Here is a 21,075-nt window from a genome sequence, read left to right as displayed (position 1 = left end):
ATCTCCAGTCCTAGACTCTCCCACTAGTGGAAACATCCTCTCCACGTCCACTCTATCCAAGCCTTTCACTATTCTGTACGTTTCAATGAGGTCCCCCTCATTCTTCTAAACTCCAGCGAGTACAGGCCCATTGCCGTCAAAGGCTCATCATTTGTTAACTTACTCATTCCTGGGATCATTCGTGTAAACTCCCACTGGACCCTCTCCAGAGCCTTCACATCCTTCCTCTGATATGGTGCCCAAAATTACTCACTATATTCCAAATGTGGCCTGACCAGCACATTGTAGAGTCTCATTACAGTTTGATACAGCTACAAGGTGTTTTTTTAAAGTAAAGTGGTTTATAACAATGAATATGTTTTCTACATACATTTAGCAAATTTTGGAATATGGAATCATAGTCATTCTGAATCGATGTTGGATATGTGTTCTCTTGTTGATTATTGGCTAGGATATTCTGCCACACAGTTCAACAAGAGACTTATCTCAAAGATTTCTGGTATTAAGCCAAAATTATCCTGTAAAATATTTATAAATTGCTGTTTTCATATTTTCTTTCCCCTGTGATGTCCTGTTTATTTGACAATTGTATCCCTTTATTTAGTGCTTAATTATGAAGTGAATTCATTTCATGCATCTGACAAAAGACTGATGTACCAGCTATGTGGAGTACATTGGTATGGGGTAATTGCATTAAATACCCTGTTTGAAGACTATATATTTTATGTAAATTTGTGTGAAGCTGTCAGCTTTAGTTATAGAGACCTAAAGGAAGTTACAGAATAAATCAATACATTTACCATATATTTTGATTACTATAAAACACCTTGATGTATTTGTACATGACTATTCAATTATTATAATCAACTATTAAATTTTCTAAATGCAAGATGTGCCACAATATTTCATGTGGTACCTTTGTTTGTTTTTGGTTTCTTTGTTAAGAATTTATTATTAATATGATGGAACTATAATTATGGGTATTTCAGCAGTATGAACATATATAGTCAGAAAGAGTGCACCAATTGCAAATTTGCTCTAAGTCCAAAATCATGTGACCCAGTCACACATGTAACATATATGTATCTTCTACCTGCATGCTGTGGGGCAATTGTCTTTGAAAAAAAGAATTAAACATTGCAAAATGCTAAAGTTATTTAGATGTCTAAAGTAAATTTAAAATAAGAACTCACTCCAGATTTCAGATAGTGGGATGTGCTGCAGTATCTTTCTTACCTGCATTTTATGTGTGAGATATCACATAACCTATAAATTGTTATAAAATATAAAACACCAACATTGTTTAATTTCATATGAGACCTTTACTTCTAGTGGAGAGGGCAGGGGATTAACATAGGGAAATGACAACATGAAAATTCTTATGACATTTTATTGTTTAATTGTATTGTATTTACACATCCATGTTATTACTTTTTTATTTACATTGCACATTTACATGATAGAAAAAGTACAAAACTATATATTTGGATGAATTTAAATCTGTCATGTTTGAAAATATAAAATTGTATCTGCAACATAACTTTTAAGCAAAATGAAAAACCTGAACTGTTCGCATTTGTCAAAACCTTTGCAGCAAACCTGAAAAGGTCAATCTGATCGCAGAGCCATAAAATGACCCTGTAACCTTACAGCTGCAGAAAATCTCTCATTGACAGCAAGTTCCAGACACAGCACATTTGATCAGTTACATGGCACGCTGTAAACAATATCTGAAGCTTTATTTACATCAATGTGTAACATATTCCAATAAATAAATATAAAAAGTAAAACATGCAGATATTATAACCAAAATCTGTAGTACAAAAGGAAAATGACCAGCTACATTTACAGCTATCATAATGCAATTTACAGTCTGCCGGGAAAGTATACTTTACAAGCATCATACGTCACAATAAATTAACGATAACACTGTTCTCTTGACGAATATATTTCCAAATCAGGTTGACCTATTTTATGTATAAATTATAAACATGACAGTATAAATAAAAATCTACTAAACTCAACTATGTATACTTCTTCAAAATAAATAAGCATACACTTATTTACAAATAAGTACACCGACTCCTTCCTCTTCCAATAGGTGAGAAAATTACCAAATCGGAAATGCAGATTTAGGAAAGGTGTTATTTTCTTGTTCGTCTTCTTCATCATCGTCTTCTTCAGTTATGGCTATGGGAGAATATATGGTAGCTGTTGTATAAATAAGGATCACAACAGCGCAGAATCTCCGTGAATGTATCCAAATCTTTCTTACGGCCACAAAGGTTTTTTGTTTGTTATGAGGCATAAGAATGAGATTTGTGACATTTGCAATAATGAAGTAATGTTTTAATAATAGCATTACTGATGCGGGATGTGAAGATTCAATGGTCACGCTTTATGGCAGCGTTCTTGTGGTCTAACCTTTACGCTGTTTCCATCCATTGCATTCGCTACTGCTACTGAGTTAAACCTAAGAGCTGTGTGAATAACTTTAAAAATCCAAAACAACTGCAGTGAAGCTTTGGAAGATTGGAACATCGCCACTGACAGGAAGGCATCGGGTTCAACTGGAATCGATGTCCAAATCTATCACTATCGTGGCATTTTAATCTTTCATGGCATCTTCTTGCCCTGAACGTGAACAGGAAGGACCCATTGCATTGTTGTCCAGGTAATAACATGAACAGTTATTCAGAATTGAAGCAGAAACAGAACAATTCCTCGTGCATATTTGAATAATTATGTCCTGATATTATTTGAGGTTATCTCATATGGAAGATTACGTGATCCACTGACATACTAACATCAATGGGTGTTGAATAAAGTTTCCTCTCTCTGGGAATCATGCAAATAGTTCTCAGAAAATAAAAGTTTATAATTATTATATTAAAAAGGTTTCTACAGGTGTGTATCACTACCACAAAACTGGGAGCATTTGACATGTGTGAGTGAAGTGGGAGGGGCATGGATAAATGTGGGCAAAAGTTGTTATAGGGAAAAAAGTTTTATTTGGCCAGAATCCTTTAGCTGCCACACAAAGGAACGTTAGTGTTTGAAATGCACCTCACAAGTCCAGGTGTTTAATTCTCCAATCTGCTATTTTTTTGTTGCCCTTTTGGAGAGATGGGTAATTTCTTCTGCATATCAGTAAGTGACATAATCTTAACTATGAGTGTAAAGAATGCAATTATCATTTGACTCCTTCCTAACCCCCCACCCACAAAACAAAGCAAGTCTCCCTCCACTGTTCCTTTAAATGACTTGGGAGAAATGCATTCTGTCTTTCCGCCGACTGGTTGGCATGCAACAAAAGCTTTTCACACTACCTCGGTACACATGACAATAAACTGAACTAATTCATAGATTATAGGTGGCAAGATTGCATTTGATAGGTCCTTGTCATCAGAGAGCTTGAGCATTGGCTGATGAATGAAAACCATTTGAGCGAAATATGGAGGAAACAACGAGTCTTATTTATGGGCTAAATGTTACTTACAATTGCATGATCCTGTGTGTTTAATCTCCAGCAGGGTGCCAGAGGAACAGGCTGAACTTTTCATTGCACACTCATTGGGGTAGGTGGTGTTATCAGTTGCACACACCGGCTCATCCGAACGTCCCCCCTGACACACATTGCAAACTGCGCATCGACCCCTGCTGAGTCGCCTGTCCCATAAACACTTTTTTCCAGAGCCACATTCTATGTCTTCACAGGATTTTGCTTCTAAAATGATAAGAGAAAGAAAACAGATTTGTAAGAACAAATTATTATCTTCACTAAGAATTGTCCGATTAACCTTCAATAAGTTCCTCACACTTGAAGTTCAATTAATCTGCCTGACAAATCAAAGGTCTTCCATGCATATTTATATATGCACCTGAAAGATTGCAAGCTGCAATTCAATATTCACAATCACCATCCATCAGAATATCTGTCTCAAAGTTTGTCTCCTTGTCCTCAAACGTTACACAGGATAGATGGTTATTATGCTTCGCCTGCAAGCATTCGGCTTTATTACGATTAGTACAACAAAACACCCGAGATATACTGCCTCTTTGAACCTATATATGATAGAGCAGCTTTGTTCCACACAAATTATTGAACACTTCAAAATTTGCTTGAATAAAAAGACATGATGGAGGAACTCAAGGGGTCAGACAACGTGTCTCCACAGATGCTGCCTGACCCGTTTAGTTCCTCCAGAACTCTGATTTTATTCAAGAATCCAGTTTCTTAAATTTCTATCACAAAATGGCTTACTAAATTAAACATTAATCACACATTAACTTTTCATGATGCAATTTTTAGCATTAATAGGAAGGTTATGATGTATGCGCCGAACATAATGCCATGATAAACTAATCTCCTTTGCCTGCACATGATTCATATCCCTCCATTCCCTGCATTTTGATGTACCTATCTAAAAGCTGCTTAAACACCACAGAGATCCATCAGTCTCTGTGTAAAAAAAACGGCCCCACACATCTCTTAAACTTTCTCTCTCTCATCTTAAAGCTATGCCCTCCAGTCTTCAACATTTATGAAGGATTAAGGCCACTCCACTCCTCGTATCTCCTTCATCAATCTATAAATCCATGGCTAATCATTTATGTCAGCACCACATTACTGCACTAACTCAATGCCCCTCGATTCCCTTACTATCTATAAACTTGCTAATTTGCTCATGTCATTTGAAGCAATAATTCATTTGAGCAAACAGAGACACATTGTCAACATTGAGATAGCATTTTCACTATTATAGCTGGGTAATGACCATTTGGGATAAGGTTGAAATACTTGTCATAAACATTTAATGGCACGTCTGGACTTGAAACCTCATTTAGAATGGTTCAGATCCTCAAAATGCTCTTCCTATTTTACAAAGACCATTGTATGAGCAATGTCCCTCCGTGTCAAGCTATATTTCAAAGACTAAGCTTCAGGGTGGGAAATTAAAAGTTGAGCATCTTTGAATTTCATGTAACTGCAATTTTAGATTTAATTTTTTTTAAAGCTAACACATAAAAATAAAAATCGACACGTTATTGATGGATTCATTTTTCAAGTTGAAAAGATAATCTGATTAGTTAGGATGACCTTCATGCAACATTGGCGGCCTGTTGTTTATAGGAACACTTGAATAGCCAATACCTGCTACCTTTCATTTTGACGCTTGGCCCATAGCACACTAATTATAAAGACAGAAGGAAGACTAATTGCGTGGTCTGCACTTTCCGAAGTCTTGAATACATACTTATACATTTCCCTTCGTATGCCACTCCAATGGATCTTCCCATCAAGCAGGTGGCCCGTCTGATGTGGCAGGCGCTGGCGTACGTGATCCCATCGTTTCCGCAAAGATACTGTTCGGAACTTGAAGGTTCAGGGCAAATCCTCGAGTTACACATCACACAGTAGGCGTTGTTCGTCTGGTCCACCACACACACCGAGCTGCCTGGGCATAAGATATCCCGGCAGGTTTCTGAAAGAGAAAGGAAACACTAAAAAAATGTGAAATGTGCATCTGTTAAAAATAATCGTTTACAATCCGCTGGGGGCTCAAGGGTCAAAACGTGCCTCCAGGAAGACACATCGATCCTAAATATGTAAGAGATATGTACTAGACAAGAACTTGAACAATAAAGAAATCCCGGTAACTACCGCTGCCCCGATCCCGACAAATGAATCATATAATACTTAAAAACAGATTTGTAAGAAACATTGGTTCACTAGAGGACCCCAGCAAATCGTTATTTCGTACGCCTGAAAGTTGTTGCTATTGAGCCTATTCCTATGGCACACGTACTTCTGCATTTGCCTTGGTACTGGACCTCCAGTTCGGGATGTCCCTTGCATCTCGCCTTCAGCAGAACGCACTCGTCTTTGTAGGTTTTCCAGTCAGTCCCACACACCGAGCCTTTCCATGTGACGTTAGAGCAGTCGGGGGCGCATACACACCGAGGTTTGTTCTTTTTGTTCATCTTGCACCTTTTACCGGGCCCGCAATCGACGTTATCGCAAGTTTCTAGAAAGGAAACGGATGCAGATGCAGTTGGCTGGATTTCAATGCAGCAATGAAGCATTTGAAATTGGGTAGACACCAAAATGCTGGAGTATCTCAGCGGGTCAGGCAGCATCTCGGGAGAGAAGGAAATTGTGACCTTTCGGATCGAGACCTTTCTTCTGAAGAAGGGTCTCAACCCGAAACGTCACCCATTCCTTCTCTCCCGAGATGCTGCCTGACCCGCTGAGTTACTCCAGCATTTTGTTGTCTACCTTGGATTTAAACCAGCACCTGCAGTTGTTTTCCAACACATGAAATTGGGTACATGTTCACTGCTAGATAAGATAATCACATAATCACTAAATGAGAAATATGTGTTCATGTTCTTTTACTGATGTTTAAGATTTTATAAAGCTGCACACGATCAGTGGCCATCTTAATGTCTCCGCAGAACCGTGACATTTACACTCGTCTACCTAAAGCTATTTATGCATGTTGGCATTTGTCAAATCGCAACCGCCGAGGAGTGTATGTCAGAGGAAGCGTGTATCAGAACTGCTTAGCAAGTACATGTCAAATATGATGCATGTTGTTCAAAAATTCCGATTTTAAAACATATTGATGTAGAAGTTTGGAATTCACAGAGACTAACAAAGGTGTACCTTTACAAGGCGTGCAGCTAGGGGCTCCACCATTAAAGATGATCCATCGAAAAAGTGTGCTGGATGGGACGTCGTCCTCAGTCCACGCAGTACCCAGTCTTCCGCTTTTGCAGCACTCTTCCCGGCTGACTCCGGTCATGTAGAGGACCTGGCATTTGCCATTCTTGGCTTGTTGTAGCCAGCAGTTCCCAGCTGTAACTCACACAGTCATATCAGTGTCAGTTGCGCCGATCCAGCCGCAACACGTGCACCTTATAATGACGTTACAAGTATGTTTACTTCGTGTGTGTGTGTGTGTGTGTGTGTGTGTGTTTTGTGTGTGCATCAGACTGTGTAAAGCACAGAGGTCGAAGTGATCGATATTTCCCAGCAGTAGCCGCGTGATTTTTTTGTTTTGTTTGAATGTCGTGTTCGTCCACCAACACCAGCAGTGGGACTGACTGCATACGCGTGAGTTGAAATAGAAGCACTGCCTACACGAGCTCACCGATACGGCGAAGCCAGAAAGAACCGAAGCGACAAGAAATGCTCTGGCGAGTTATTCGTCATTTAGACGTGAAAAAAATATACGGTTTTTAACAACTTGACAGCATCTATGCTGAACATCGTAAACCAAAGCGACAGTTAGCGGTTAATCAAGATCTCGTGATTTTTCTATCCACAAAGTCACTCAAGAATAGAAACATTTGCTGTATTCCTGTACTCTAAAAAATGTCTGAACGCTGCTGCCCCTTCTGGAGAGTCTAGACGCAGTTGATAGCGCCTGATATAAATCTCTTTCGCGTTTATGTCTATATATATATATATATATACGTGTATATATATATATATATATATATATATATATGTTTAGTGTGCTTGGTGCACTATGCCTGTTTCGTTAACATCATAAATCTGCTCTTATTATAAAAAGCACATGGCAATAATTTCCACTGGGCCAAAGTAATAGTTAAATTTCTAAATCTTGCTAAAGTTCCGTGCGTTGCAGCGATACAACTCACCTCCATCGGAAGTTTACGCGTCGGCTGATATGCCAGATCAATGGGCGTTTTGCTGCGTTACACCTCTTTAGAATTTGCCAATTGAATAAAGACCTACACTACGATGACTCCAATGGTCCATACACATTTCATTACCTCTTTTTCTAACCGGGTCCATGGAATATTCGCACAGGTAATGCTGGCTGCACCTAACAATTCTGCGCGACGGTGTTTCAGTAAATATGAATAAAGTACAGAAACACGTGTTGGAAAGGTAACTTGCCACAACGCATTTAGATCCGCGAGTGTTTAACTAGAAATAAACCAGAAGCACGCTGTCGGGATCAACGTTCGGCTTTTCTGGATCTCTTCCCAGTAAAAAAAATACACGAGGAGCAAGTCTAAACAAAGTTGAAACTAAGAGCCATATTTACAATACTCGCAACAGTGGTTAACTCTTCCCCAATCTCTTTCTAACTTACCTTGCACTCGCTCGTCTCCAATGGTGAAGAAGATAAAAAGTGAACAAATGTGAGACGTAACTCTGTTATTTAACATCCTCAACATTGTTGCGCTCAGTTTCGCCGCAGAGAAGTACTGATCTGAGAACACCAGTCAAGTCTGATCGCAGAGTTGAATGAACGTCAAACTGTGAATGCAGCCACTCTTAAATATTTTGGCTGAAAGGGGGGTCTTGGCTGATCTGTTTGGTGGGCGGTCTGAAGGCATGGTAATGTGCTTGGCAGGATGGGGGAGGAGGAACTGATCAAAAAAAAAGTTAAGGTGGACGGGAACTTCATCAGGTGACATTTCACCGCCTTTCTCTAAACTACCCAGCCAAAATCTCGGTCAATAAAACCCACAAATATAAAATATAAATTTATGATCTGCGCGTGGGGTTGCAGGTGAAACGGTTGCATTAAGTTAATGTGGATGGACGATGTTACCCTTGCAGTTATTCTTCACCTACATGTCTGATCTTGGAATTTATTTTACTTTTGTGCCATTTTAAGCATTGTATAGCTAAAATGGAACAAATAATGAAAAATGTAGGCTATTTGTTTTCCGGGGATAGGTATAGCGAGCAGATAGGCAAATATAATCCGTCATATCTGCTTATAACCCCCCCCCCTCCCAGACGCATTACAACTCATGGATTTCAACGTTTAAGACCCAGTTCCAAATTTAGCGGAACAATCTCGAGTAATTTCTCGAGAAACACGAGGAATTGCAGATGCAGGTTTACAAACCCCCCCCCCCCCCCCACAAAATGCGGGTCAGGAAGCATCCCTGTAATTCATATACACCAGCATTGATAGTTTCCCTCATATCCACGAATGGGAGGTTTGTTTACATGAAACGTTATTATCATAATTAACCTCCTTAATCCCAGTCTCAAAACACCACACGACTGAGAAGATTTTTTTGCTCTAACGTTGGCTTGCAAAATCGGTGCCGAGCTTGTTATTAATATATTGCCATTTGACTGATTTGGTGGAGCACATCGTTGTAATCAATAATTAAATAGAGAATCCCAGAAGAAACCAAAAGACCCCGATGCGGTGCGCGCATTCTGTCACTTGGCATTAGAAAAGCAGTTAGATTTAGTACTCGGAACTGGCAAAGTTACACGTCTATTACTGGAGCAGACTTCGCGTGTCTATGAAATGCCGTAGACGGTCTTGTATCCTCATTTAAGAGATTGAGAGAAGTATGTTGGAAAGCTTCCTCCAGGAAAAGATAAAACGCATGATCCGACTTAAATCACGATCGCCCCTAACCCGAAGATAAACAGGCAACTTTTTAGCTGTGATAGGTGTACGAGGCTCACTGGAAATAACTCAGCGACAACAGACGTTTTCCACCAGCTGCAGGATATAGTGGTAATCTTTTAATAAAGACTTATTACAATAGAGTCTTTACAATAAATGCCAGAAATGCAATGGTTCTAATATTAGAATAGACAGTTGTTTGGGTGACGGTTGTATATATCAGACAAGAGCGTTCAAAATAGACATCCCTATAAAAGAAGGGTCATGCCATCATACTGTAGGGGAGGAAAAAAATCACCTTTAGATATGGGAATTCCATGCAAGTTATTTTCAGCTTCAACGCCGCGGAACTCCAGTTCCTGCATCTGGATTGATCACCTTGGATTGTTGTTCCACAACATGGCAATTGCGATCTATTTATCCTCTTTTTGGCGAAACGTTATGCAGCCCCCTAATGATTCAAACAGGAAACTGCAGCTGAAGCTTGCGCCATTTGTGATTTGAGTTCCATTTTTTTCTGACCGAGAGTAAGAAATTATTTCCCCTCTCACCAACTCTGGTTTCCTTGTTTTGTCATTAAGATAGAGGGGCAAAAGATAGCACAAATATGTCTTTCCTTTTCTTTTCATTTATTTTCGCAATATAGCTCAGAGGCTTGTATTTGGATTCATTGGTAAGCATGAAAACGTATACGAGCAATCTACCATCCCGAAATCAATCTTCAGGGCGAGAATTTGACCTTCGGCTGAGGCGGGGTAAACATCATAAAATTCAATTTATGGTTTCAAATAAAATCTTCAAAGGTACTGATAAGATGTCCATTAATTGACACTCCATATAATGTTTCTTGAAAGCGTCATTAAGACTTCATACATTTGGACAGGCACATGGATACGAGAGGTTTAGAGGGATATGGGCAGGCGGGACAAATGCAGATGCGTTCTTGGTCGGTATTGGCAAGTTGGGCCGAAGGGCCTATTTCCATGCTGTACGACACTCTCAATGGTCAATGGTTCTTTTATTGTTACGTGTGCCAAAGGTACAGTGAAATACGAAGATAGACACAAAATGCTGGAGTAACTGAGCGGGACAGCGAACATCGATGGAGAGAGAAATTGGGGACGTATCAGGTCGAGACCCTTCAGATTGAATCAAGGGGGAGGGAGATACAACGATAAGGAAATGTAAGGTGTGAAAACGAGACAAGGGGGATGGTAATTAAATAAAATGGAGAATAGATCATTGTTAGCCAGGAGAAGGTAGTCGGGGAGCAGAAGGAATCACAGAGGGGGAGCAGCGAGAGAGGATGTTGCAGAACTCTCGTCGGAGAGAGGAGGAGAACTTCTTCAAAGTAGATATACCTTGAGGAGATTTCGCAGTGTAGCAGACGAAATGTTGTAGGGAGGAAGTGCAGGTGCTGGTTTAAACCGAAGATAGACACAAAATGCTGGAGTTAATCAGCGGAACAGGCAGCTTCTCTGGAGAGAAGGAATGGGTGACGTTTCGGGTCGAGACCCTTCTTCAGACTGAATCAGGGGAGAGATAGATACAGAGATAAGGAAATGTAAGGTGAAGGGTCCTTACATTTCCCCTTGTTCCCCTTACAAGGGGAAATGTAAAAGTGTCTCGACCCGAAACGTCACCCATTCCTTCTATCCAGAGATGCTGACTGTCCCGCTGGGTTACTCCAGCATTCTGTGTCTATCTTCGGTTTAAACCAGCATCTGCAGTTCATTCCTATAACGTATAGTGAAATACATTTTCTTTGGCATTTCCGTGCCATACTTAAAGACAATCCCCGAATAAGTACCCCATGCATAGAAACAATCCACTATACGCCACGTTTTGGAGCAAACTTACACAGTCCAAGCTCTTATTCAATAATGATGAAAAATATCTTCTGACCATAAATTCTCTCTCCCCCCCCCATATGTTTTAAATGTGTGGATAGGTTATCAGCTTTGATCGTCAAACATAGACTATTTATTGCATGCTTTCTTTTATTGCCTGATAAAAATCTCACGCACAGAAATGATCTTCAGCAACCGCTGCTGCATCAGACACATAAACCAAACTTTCATCCTTGCAAACACAGAGAGGAAATAGAAAATCTTTCAACATAAAACATTGACACAGAAATAGACGTGCCAATTGAAGATGGGGCTGGAGATTATGTGTGAGTCAGAGATAGATGTGGCTGGATAGCATCGAGGCAGAGAACGACGTCAAGTTCAGGGAGTGTGAATGGAGACAAATGCAAACGCACTGCAGAAGTAGAAAAAAGATCACATGAGAAAAGCGAGATAGTCAAAGCATGATAGAAGTGTGAGAGATGGGATGTGTTGAAAAGTTGGGAAAAACATTCAGGAGATGGAAACTCTGGTACTCCGTGGACTCTGGTGTAAAACCAGTGTGACATCTGAAAGGCGGAAGTTGCATGCGTTCATCCACGTTTGTAACGTGATGTTCAGGTGTTCACGGTACTCCGCAGGTACGATTTTACTTTAAGAGGATGCTATTCAGTATTTGCTTTTAACCAATCAATAATTTGAATCACATCCGCTATTTTAATATGACTGGATTTATCTAAAACGGCAAACAAATACCTAACTTAAGCAATATGCATCCCAGCACAAATTATAAAACAATTTATATATTTTCTCCTGTTCTACATTTGCATCATATGTGTATCTTTACATTATAAATCACTCTGCATTCCTAAAATACTCCCCAATTTGCTTTCATGCACAGTCCAAAGTTTGCTGAGAAAACAACGTTATTCATCGATTCGTTTATCGCCTGACCTATTAATGCATATAAATCTTTGGCAAGTCAGGCCTAGTTAAATGGATGGCATAAATTAATGATTCCGTCTGAAAAAATAACATCGGTCGTGCTAAAGTGTGCAGAATGTTTGCACCTTGCACATTTCAGCGTCGCTGACCTGAGGAAACAAATTATTATGTCGGCGGGGCCGCCTTATTTTACATCCTACTGACTATAGAAACATAGAAACATAGGAACATAGAAAATAGGTCAACATAGCGGCTATATTAATAATACATGCCAGCAATTGTGTGCTTTATTATTTTGTCGAAGATAGACATAAAATGCTGGGGTAACTCAGCGGGACAGGCAGCATATGGGTGAGGGAATGGGTGACGTTTTGGGTCGAAACCTTTCTTTTATCCTGAGTATTATTTAAAATGATGTGACCTTAAAGTCAAGGATTAAGCTTTTCTGTTTACTGTATGTAAATACAAAATAAGCATCAGAGAAAATGTAATTCATAAAATAATGTTAACTAATGCTATGAAAATGTATTAATTTTGCGACTCAGCGAGCTCAACGCTGGCACTAAATAGAAAATAGAACATAGAAAAGTACAGAAACACACAAAATGCTCGAGTTTTTCTTTGGTATAAACCAACATCTGCAGTTTCTCGATATTACATAGAAAAGTACAAGCACAGGAGCACGCCCTTCGGCCACATGTACCAAACAACGATGCCAGGTTAAACCAATCTCATCCACCTGCTTAGTTATATTCACACGGAAATATTTATTGCAAAGTATTTTTCTTGCAAAGTATATTTCTTGTAAAAGCGTCAGGGGTTATGGGGAAAAGGCAGGAGAATTGGGTTGAGAGGGAAAGATAGATCGGACATAATAGAATGGCGTAGTAGATTTGATGGGACGACGGGGCCAATTCTGCTCCAATGACATGAACTTTGAAATCATCTAATAAAGAAAAAAAAAGTGCACGTGAAAATGATCATTAAAATGATCATATTTTTAGTGGGCACGATATGTTCACAGATACAGACACACATGAAATAATTCTTATTGTAATGTACTGTGACAAAAAAAAACAGTGTTTCAAGTGAGCACGTCATCAAGTAAAACAGGGTATCGAGTGATATCGGGATGAAATATTTGTTCATTTGATAGCATTTAATTACAAACAATTCAAATAACTCAAATGCTCGAGTGATTGAATGCCAGTCAACAGCGTGAGGAGAAATGAGAACAAACGCAAGGCATCGCACGTCTAATAAGGAATAGATTATCACCGATTAACTAATGACACTTCAAAGCAGACTGGAGAGTGGATTTGTGTAGATAGGAACTGCAGATGCTGGTTTACACCGATGGTAAACATAAAATACTAGAGTAACAGCCGGACACGTAGCATCTCTGATAGAAGGAATGGGCGACGTTTCGGGTTCGAAGAAGGGTCTCCACCCGAAACGTCTCCCATTCCTTCTCTCCAGAGACGCTGCCTGTCCCGCTGAGTTACTCCAGCATTTTGTGTCTATCTTTGGAGAGTGCATTTGTTCTGATTGATTTTTACCAGTTAAACAAATCCGTCTTGGTCACGCACTTACATCCAATGTCAGAACTGATTCGGCACACCAGACTTTATTCCCCTCTATTATCACTTTTATTTAAAAAAAAATTGTTTTTGAGATCAAGAAGCATCCCACAGGAAACAATAAGTTTGGATATATTCATTTCTTTAAAATTAATATTTAATAATCCTACTATTTATCGTCGAGAGGACCATTTTACTCTTCCCGCAGCATAATTTTTATTTGAAACAAATTCGGCCGTTTAAATATCTAACTATTAACTGATGCACCACTGGTACATTAAGTTCAGTGAATATTTTTGAAACACGCATTGAGTTTGGGTTGAACTTTATTACATTAATTTCATTAATGCAGCATGGACAATACAGCAAAAAGAAAGTAAGGTTAAAGGCTTTTCCCGGGTAATTTAACATCTCTACTGGCAACAAATCAGGTATAAAGGAACCGATAGCTCAACAAAAATGAATTTCCGCCACTTATGAAATATTTATGAACTATAAATTAATAGGTTAAATTTGTCCAGCGTTGGTCAACTTCCTAAATAGTCTAAAAAGGATACGATCACGATACGGAAAATCGTAGTGAATTTCAATTAGTTTTAAAATCCGACCATTGCAATACAATAGTAACATCATTGGGGATATAATTTCTAAACAGATGATGACAAAAAGGGGGAAAACCAAAGTTCTGGAATAACTCAGTGGGCGGGACAACACCTCTGGACAAAAAGGATCCTGGATATTGTTCTTGAGCAGTGTATAAATTATATTTGGTCTAATTTTATTTGTACCGACTCCACATTAGTAAACACAACTCAAAAAAACTAGTGATATCAAGTTTGCTTGACAATGCCAAGTACAAAAGCCTTTGGCGTTTAACTACCGCATTATCAGATAAAGATGTTTTCTTATTAATCCCGAAGATGGTGATCTTACAGAGGTGTACAGAATCATGAGATGAATAGATCGATTCATCTATTCATCAGAGTTCATGATCAATAGATCATTCCCCTATTGCCCAGAGTGGGTGGGGGGGGGGGGGGGGGGGGGGGGGTCGAGAACCAGATGACATAGGTTTAAGTTGAAAGGGGAAAGATTTGATAGGAATCAGAGGGGGCAATTTTGTCACACAAAGGGTGGAGGGTGTATGGAACAAGCTGTCAGAGGAGGCAGATGAGGCAGGAACTATTGCGACGTTTAGGAAAATTTGGATCGGACCGGTTTGGAGGGAGATGGGCCAAACGTAGCCAGGTGGGACTAGTGTAGATGGGACTTGTTGGTCGGTGTGGGCAAGTTGGGCAGAGGTGCCTGTTTCCATGCTGTATCACTCTATGACTTGGACTGCGTCTAATAGACATCTGGTTCGGTCAGCGAACTGGAATCAGTGGTTCATTATTGGCTTCCATTCATGGTCGAATAAGATGGTGGACAACGGCAAACCGATTGTTTATTAGTACTCTGAAGAAGGGTCCCAACCCGAAACGTCATCCATCCTTTTTCTCCAGAGATCTGCTTGACCCGCTGAGTTAATCCAGCACTTTGCGTCCACCTAGTAGGGGAATCAGATTGAGAAAAAGCAACCCAGTGCAAGCATATTAACATTAATAAGATAGCTTTATTCAACATAAATGAGCGCCTGGATACATTCGACGATAGATCTCGGCGCAGTCAGGTACAACCGAGGCCGCAGGGCACGGTTTACATCAGTCGCACGATTCATGAAGTGTAGTACCTGGAAAAATCAATGAATCCAATGTATTGAGAACAAAATTCGACTTTCAGTCAACGTGCATTCACAATCCTGATGATACAGTAGCAAACCATTGATGTAATCTAGGCAAAGTCACTGATTCTTTTTTTTAATAGAAAAGTGAGTGGAATCGTGGAATTAAACCCTCAAAACACATAAATTATCAGGATTCTAACATAAAAGGATAAGCTCAGTTCAACCAATGATCCAGTATGCAATTATCATCGCCAATATTTTCTTTATTAATCAAATATTCTTTCATGGAAGTTGAAGAAGCAATGAAGCAATAGAAGTAAGCAAAATGGCATTATATATATATATGTATAATGCCATATATATATATAAAATTGTACCTATAGATTCAATCATGAATTTTTTTGTTAACTGTCTCAGGTACTCACCCTAGAATTCTTTCTTACTGAATAAAATAATCTATTTAAAAACCTCTCAGCTTTGTAAAATTAATTGAACATCTCTAAAACATTTATTGTTACACAAATCTGATGTAACATTTAAAAAAAGATCACAAAAAGATAAACTTGGGACTTAAAGTTAATTTCATCTATGAATTATCAAATAACATCGGATTGTGGGAAAACTAAACAGGAGATACTGTATATGTCAATAGAACTACATCACCATTGACAAAGTTGGAGGAATCGTGTAATGCAAAGAATATTTTGGATTACATAATCAGTCTCATGATCATTCACCAAATTAAATTACATTGACATGCAGATGGATAAATGACATTCCTAAACTACCAGCACACTTGAATACCAGGCATATTGTGGTATTATATCCGTTTCATACATTTTAGTGATGGTGTTAGCATTCATTGAGGCTAAACATATTTAATAATCACAGTCTGTTAATATCTCCTTGATGCAACTTATTCAGCACATGACAGTTCATGAGTGATGATTAATTTTCTTGATATTACACCTTCTTGAACATCATTTGATTATCGAGTTCAGTTGTCAGAGGCGACCTTCCCCAAGTAAATGCAATGTATGGGGTATGAAGCCAAATTAATGCAAAATAATTCCATAAATGGAATGAAAGCACGTTGGATTAACAAGGGTAGCGGCAATACATATAACCCTTTCAAAGGTTTTGCCTTATTCACCAAAGGCACCCATATAAAATAAATGATTTCAGTTTAAAACTGTCAATGTTTCTACTGCATCATTAGAAGATCATGTTAAAGGTGAGTTCGGTCTGCTGGATTGTCGACTCTGTACTGATCTTCTTAAAGAGCTGTGAGATCTATCACGTTTTATTTTGGCTGGTCTATGGTATTGACGCCGCTGCCACTTCCGAAATGCTTTTTGTATCGTCAAGGCGGCCTTGAACTCTTTTCGTATCATCAGCGTGGTTGTGATTGTTTCCATGGTGTTACGAATGGGGAATATTTTCGTTGACATTTTAAATATATCGCTGCTCAGCTTTTTCAAGGGCTCCGACTGAGTTACCCTTCCAACGATTACAGCACTGAGGGCTTCGAGGACGTCCAAGCAATGTAACCTATTGCCGTCGGTCAGTGGTAGATTGAGCGCTGCAAGTTTCACCGCGTTGGGTTTTGGTATTCGTAAAGGAGACTTCAGCTCATTGAGGAAATCGGATAACTGGTCGTAGGTGATGAATTGCGTAGCCTTCACATCATAATTACTCCAGATCTCATAAAACATGTCAACGTCTTCATCAGTAACTCCAGCAAGTTCTTGCTCTTGGGCTTCGTGAAAGTTTTCCAATATAACAGCTACGTACATGTTGATTATCACGATATTCGCGACAACAATGTAGGATGTCATGAAGGTGATCGATACAAACTGACGTTGTACATGAGAATTAATCATCACGTGAAGGATCTCATTCCACGCGGCAGCAGTTGTCAGTCTAAACAGAAGCATCATACTGTTTCCAAACGTTTCAAAATTTACCATGTCATTTATTGGTGATTCTCTGGGTAGATCGCGAAACAAACTCATTCCCAATATTGAATAAATAAACATTACGAGACCCAGCAGCAGTCCGATGTTAAAAAGAGCTGGGATGGATATTACCAGAGTAAAGAGCAGCTTTCGAATTCCTTTTAATGACCGCACCAGCCTCAACAATCGTGCAAGTCTTACAATTCTGAACACTCGTAAAATAGTTGGAGAAACACCTTGTTTTTTGGATGCAGATGAATCCAGCAGGATTCCTGAAGGGAAAATAAAAAATAAAATTAAAATAAACTATATAGTTGCTACCAGATAGGTTAATATTTCTGATTTCCTGTTTGGGAAGGGCATACAGTGAATGAAATGACTTTTGATAGGGTAACCAAAATAATTTCTACAAATTATTCATGGATATATTAATCAGAATTATACTTAAACTTAAAAGATAAATAACAAGCTTCACTGTCCAAATTGTAGTATTATTTTTTTGTTGGTCTTTGCGCTTCAAATTCAATTTGCTATCAAATTGGTACCTCAAAGAAGAGTTAGGGATTTTTTTTTAAATCTTGAGGATGGGAGGAAGATATCAATACATAGATTTTGCTTAATGCGGAATATGTTCAACAATAATTACGCAATTGGAGTCCAGCGTTGCATTTTTAAATTGGATTAAATTTGTAGATATAATTATCAATGATAGCAGTGTGATAAAAAATGATAATTGGAGGGTCAAGAGTATTAGGCAATTGGGAGTTGCACCAGCTAGGAAACAATGTCCAAGTGATGCGGGGATGGTGGTGGAGGCAGACACGATGGTGGATTTAAAAGGCTTTTAGATAGGGACATGAATATGCAGGGATGAAGGGGTATCGATCATGTTCAGGCAGAGAAGATTAGTTTAACTATGCATCATGTTCAGCATGTACATTGTGGGCTGAAGGGCTTGTTTCCGGGCTGTACTGTACTATGTTTTATGATTATGAAACATATTGCTGATTCTTCATTACTGATGGAACAAACTTTGTAATGCTCTACTTGGCAAGACAACAGTACAAAATAGGAGATCAATACTGCCTTATCATTGACAGTTAGAAGTAGGCATTTGATCCAAGCAATGAACATTAAAAAAAAGTAGGTTTACTTTGTACCAGCATATAAAGCAGAAGATGTGGATAGCATACTGTCATCTAAGGAAATTAATATTAAATCAGGAATGCTACTTCACCAAACTTAACAGAAGCGAACTAACAGTCAGGAAGAAAATTGTGGCATTTGTGAACATTTCACAGAACTAGAGAATTTACTTTGCAGGATTTTAACAAAAGTAGGTGGAAGCATATCAAATGCCATACTTATATTCTTCCAAGTTTCTCTTGATTCCAGATCTATTTCTCTGGATCAAAAACAAAAACTAAAATAATGTTGCATTATTACATTAGAAAAATCTGAGAGGGAAGCCAAAGATTGACAGACCAGTTAAGATGGGATCTACTCTTGGGAAATTATCAATGTCCGTTATGTTTGTCAGCATGATCACTGGGATGGCAGGACATGCATATGAAAATAAATTAAATAAATTGAGCTTATATTTGCTGAAGATTGAGCTAGAATCTCATAGAAACTTCCAACAGGACAGGTCAGATTAGATACAAGAAGAATATTTCTGATGATCAGGAAGTCCAGGACCATCAAAGGGATAAAAGGAGAGATATAAAAGGGGAGACAAGAAAAAATCTCCCTCCCAGAGAGTGGGGAACCTGGAGAATTCTGTATCACAGGAAGTGTTTGAAACCAAATCGTTAAACATATTCAAGAAGGAGTTATATATTTTTCTCAGGGCTGGAGGGGGTCAAAGAATCTGGGGAGAAAGCTGGAACATGGTAGTGAATTTTGATGATCAGCCAAGGATGGAAGGACAGATGTGAAGAAATATGGTGAAATTGATGTGCTGAAGTATGTTATTTTTAATGCAAAGAGTATTGTGGAGGCAGATGAGTCTGGATTGGTGCTTAGTATTATGACAATGTGGTCATTACAGAAAATAGTAGCAAGAGGGGTGTGGCTGACAGCTCAATGTTCTTGGGATTCAATGTTTCCGACATGATCAAAAGGGAGGCAAAAGAAATGGAGGAATTATGCTAATTATCAGGGAGTTGGTCACATGGCACTCAGAGAGGACATGCTGGAGGGTTCATTCACTGAGGTAAAATGAATGGAAATAAGAAAGGTGTAAACACTTTAATGGGATTATAATGTAGCCCCCCCCCCACAGTAACTAGTGAGATAGAGAGAAACAGGTACATAGACAGATTATCAAAAGATGCCAAAGCAACAGGGTTGCCTTAGTGGGTGACTTTAACTTCACCAATGTTGACTGGGACTTGCTCAGTGCCAAAGGCTCAGATGGGGCACAATCTGTGAGGTATATCAAAGAGAGTATTTTGAAATAGTGTGTGGATAGTCCAACCTGAGAAGGAAACATATTGGACTTATGTTGGGAAATGAGCCTGACCAAGTGACTGGTTGTACAGTGGACAAACATTTTGGGGCTAGTGTTCAGTTTAGTTTATTGTCAAGTGTACTGAGGTACAGTGAAAAGGTTTTGTTGTGTGCTAACTAGTCAGCAGAAAGGCAATACAAGATTACAATCGTTCCGTTTACAGTGCATAGATACATGATAAGGGAATAATGTTTGGTGCAAGGTAAAGCCAGCAAAGTCCGATCTAGGAGAGTCCAAGGGTCATCAAAGAAATAAACCATAGTTCAGCACTGCTCTCTGGTTGTGGTGGGATGATTCAGTTGCCTGATAGTGAACACAACTCCATAGGTTTTTGGATTATCTTAAATAGGGAGATGGCTGGACCTTGTGCGAAGGACAAAGGCAAACTACTTTAACAGGCAGGACCTTGGGAGAGTACACTGGGAGTAGTTGTTCATGGTTTAGTCCACATCTGACATGTGGGAGTAATTTACAGGCTAGTTGATCGATGTTCAGAACTGGCATGTTCCTGTAAGGTGTAGGGATACAATGGCAAAGTAAAGGATTTTGGATAAATTTGGTCAAAAAGAAAAAGGAAGCACATGCAAATTTTGAGAGGATGGAATCAAACAGGGCTTTTGAGGAACATAAAGAAAGGAGGAAATAATTGATCAGAAGAGCTGAAAGGGATGCAAAATGGCATTTGTGAGTTGATTTAAAGAAAATCCCAAAGCTTTTTATACCTTACTTAAAAACAAGTGTGTAACCAGGGAGAAGGTAACATTACTCAAAGATAAAGGAAGACATTTGTGATTGGTGTCTTGGGATTTAGCTGAGGGTATTAAAAGAGTACTTTGCATCTGTTTTCACCAAGGGGAAGGATATGGAGGACAGTGAGATCAATGTGGAGAATACTAATGTGCGGGGGCAGTTTGAGATTAGGAAGGAGGAGGTATTGGGGGTCTTGAAGAGCATTAAGGTAGATAAATCCCCAGGTCCTGATGAGATCTAACCCAGGTTATTGAGAGAATCATGAGATGAGATTGCAGGGGCCTTGATGAAAATGTTGTCTTCTCTAGCCGCAGGTGAGGTCCCGGAATACTGGA

The 21,075-nt window shown here is 39.1% G+C and overlaps 2 protein-coding genes across 2 annotated transcripts in view; both read right to left on the bottom strand.

Moving 5' to 3' along the window:
- Positions 1-1,493: 1,493 nt before the first annotated feature.
- Positions 1,494-6,849, bottom strand: LOC144599282 (follistatin-like). Its single transcript, XM_078410065.1, has 5 exons — positions 6,671-6,849; positions 5,811-6,029; positions 5,259-5,486; positions 3,500-3,727; positions 1,494-2,190 (listed from the first exon to the last, which is right to left on the bottom strand). The coding sequence occupies exons 1-5, from the start codon at positions 6,807-6,809 to the stop codon at positions 2,111-2,113; spliced, it is 894 nt and encodes a 297-aa protein (XP_078266191.1). The 5' UTR covers positions 6,810-6,849; the 3' UTR covers positions 1,494-2,110.
- A 9,894-nt stretch (positions 6,850-16,743) lies between these two features.
- Positions 16,744-21,075, bottom strand: part of LOC144598275 (sodium channel protein type 4 subunit alpha-like) — a 131,436-nt gene continuing 127,104 nt past the window's right edge. Inside the window, exon 18 of the mRNA XM_078408636.1 lies at positions 16,744-17,750. Coding sequence (XP_078264762.1) covers positions 16,744-17,750 — 1,007 coding nt within the window. The remainder of the gene's footprint in view (positions 17,751-21,075) is intronic.

This window comes from Rhinoraja longicauda, chromosome 1 (genome assembly GCF_053455715.1).
Source record: "Rhinoraja longicauda isolate Sanriku21f chromosome 1, sRhiLon1.1, whole genome shotgun sequence".
Lineage (NCBI taxonomy): Eukaryota > Metazoa > Chordata > Chondrichthyes > Rajiformes > Arhynchobatidae > Rhinoraja > Rhinoraja longicauda.
This window is presented reverse-complemented; position numbering and strand designations above follow the sequence as displayed.

Coding starts and splice junctions, on each gene's coding strand:
- LOC144599282 (XM_078410065.1), bottom strand. CDS start 6,809: ATGACCGGAGTCAGCCGGGAAGAGTGCTGCAAAAGCGGAAGACTGGGT. Junction 6,030..6,670: donor TAGCTGCACGCCTTGTAAAG/GTACACCTTTGT, acceptor TTTCCTTTCTAG/AAACTTGCGATAACGTCGAT. Junction 3,728..5,258: donor ATACGAAGGGAAATGTATAA/GTATGTATTCAA, acceptor TTATCATTTTAG/AAGCAAAATCCTGTGAAGAC.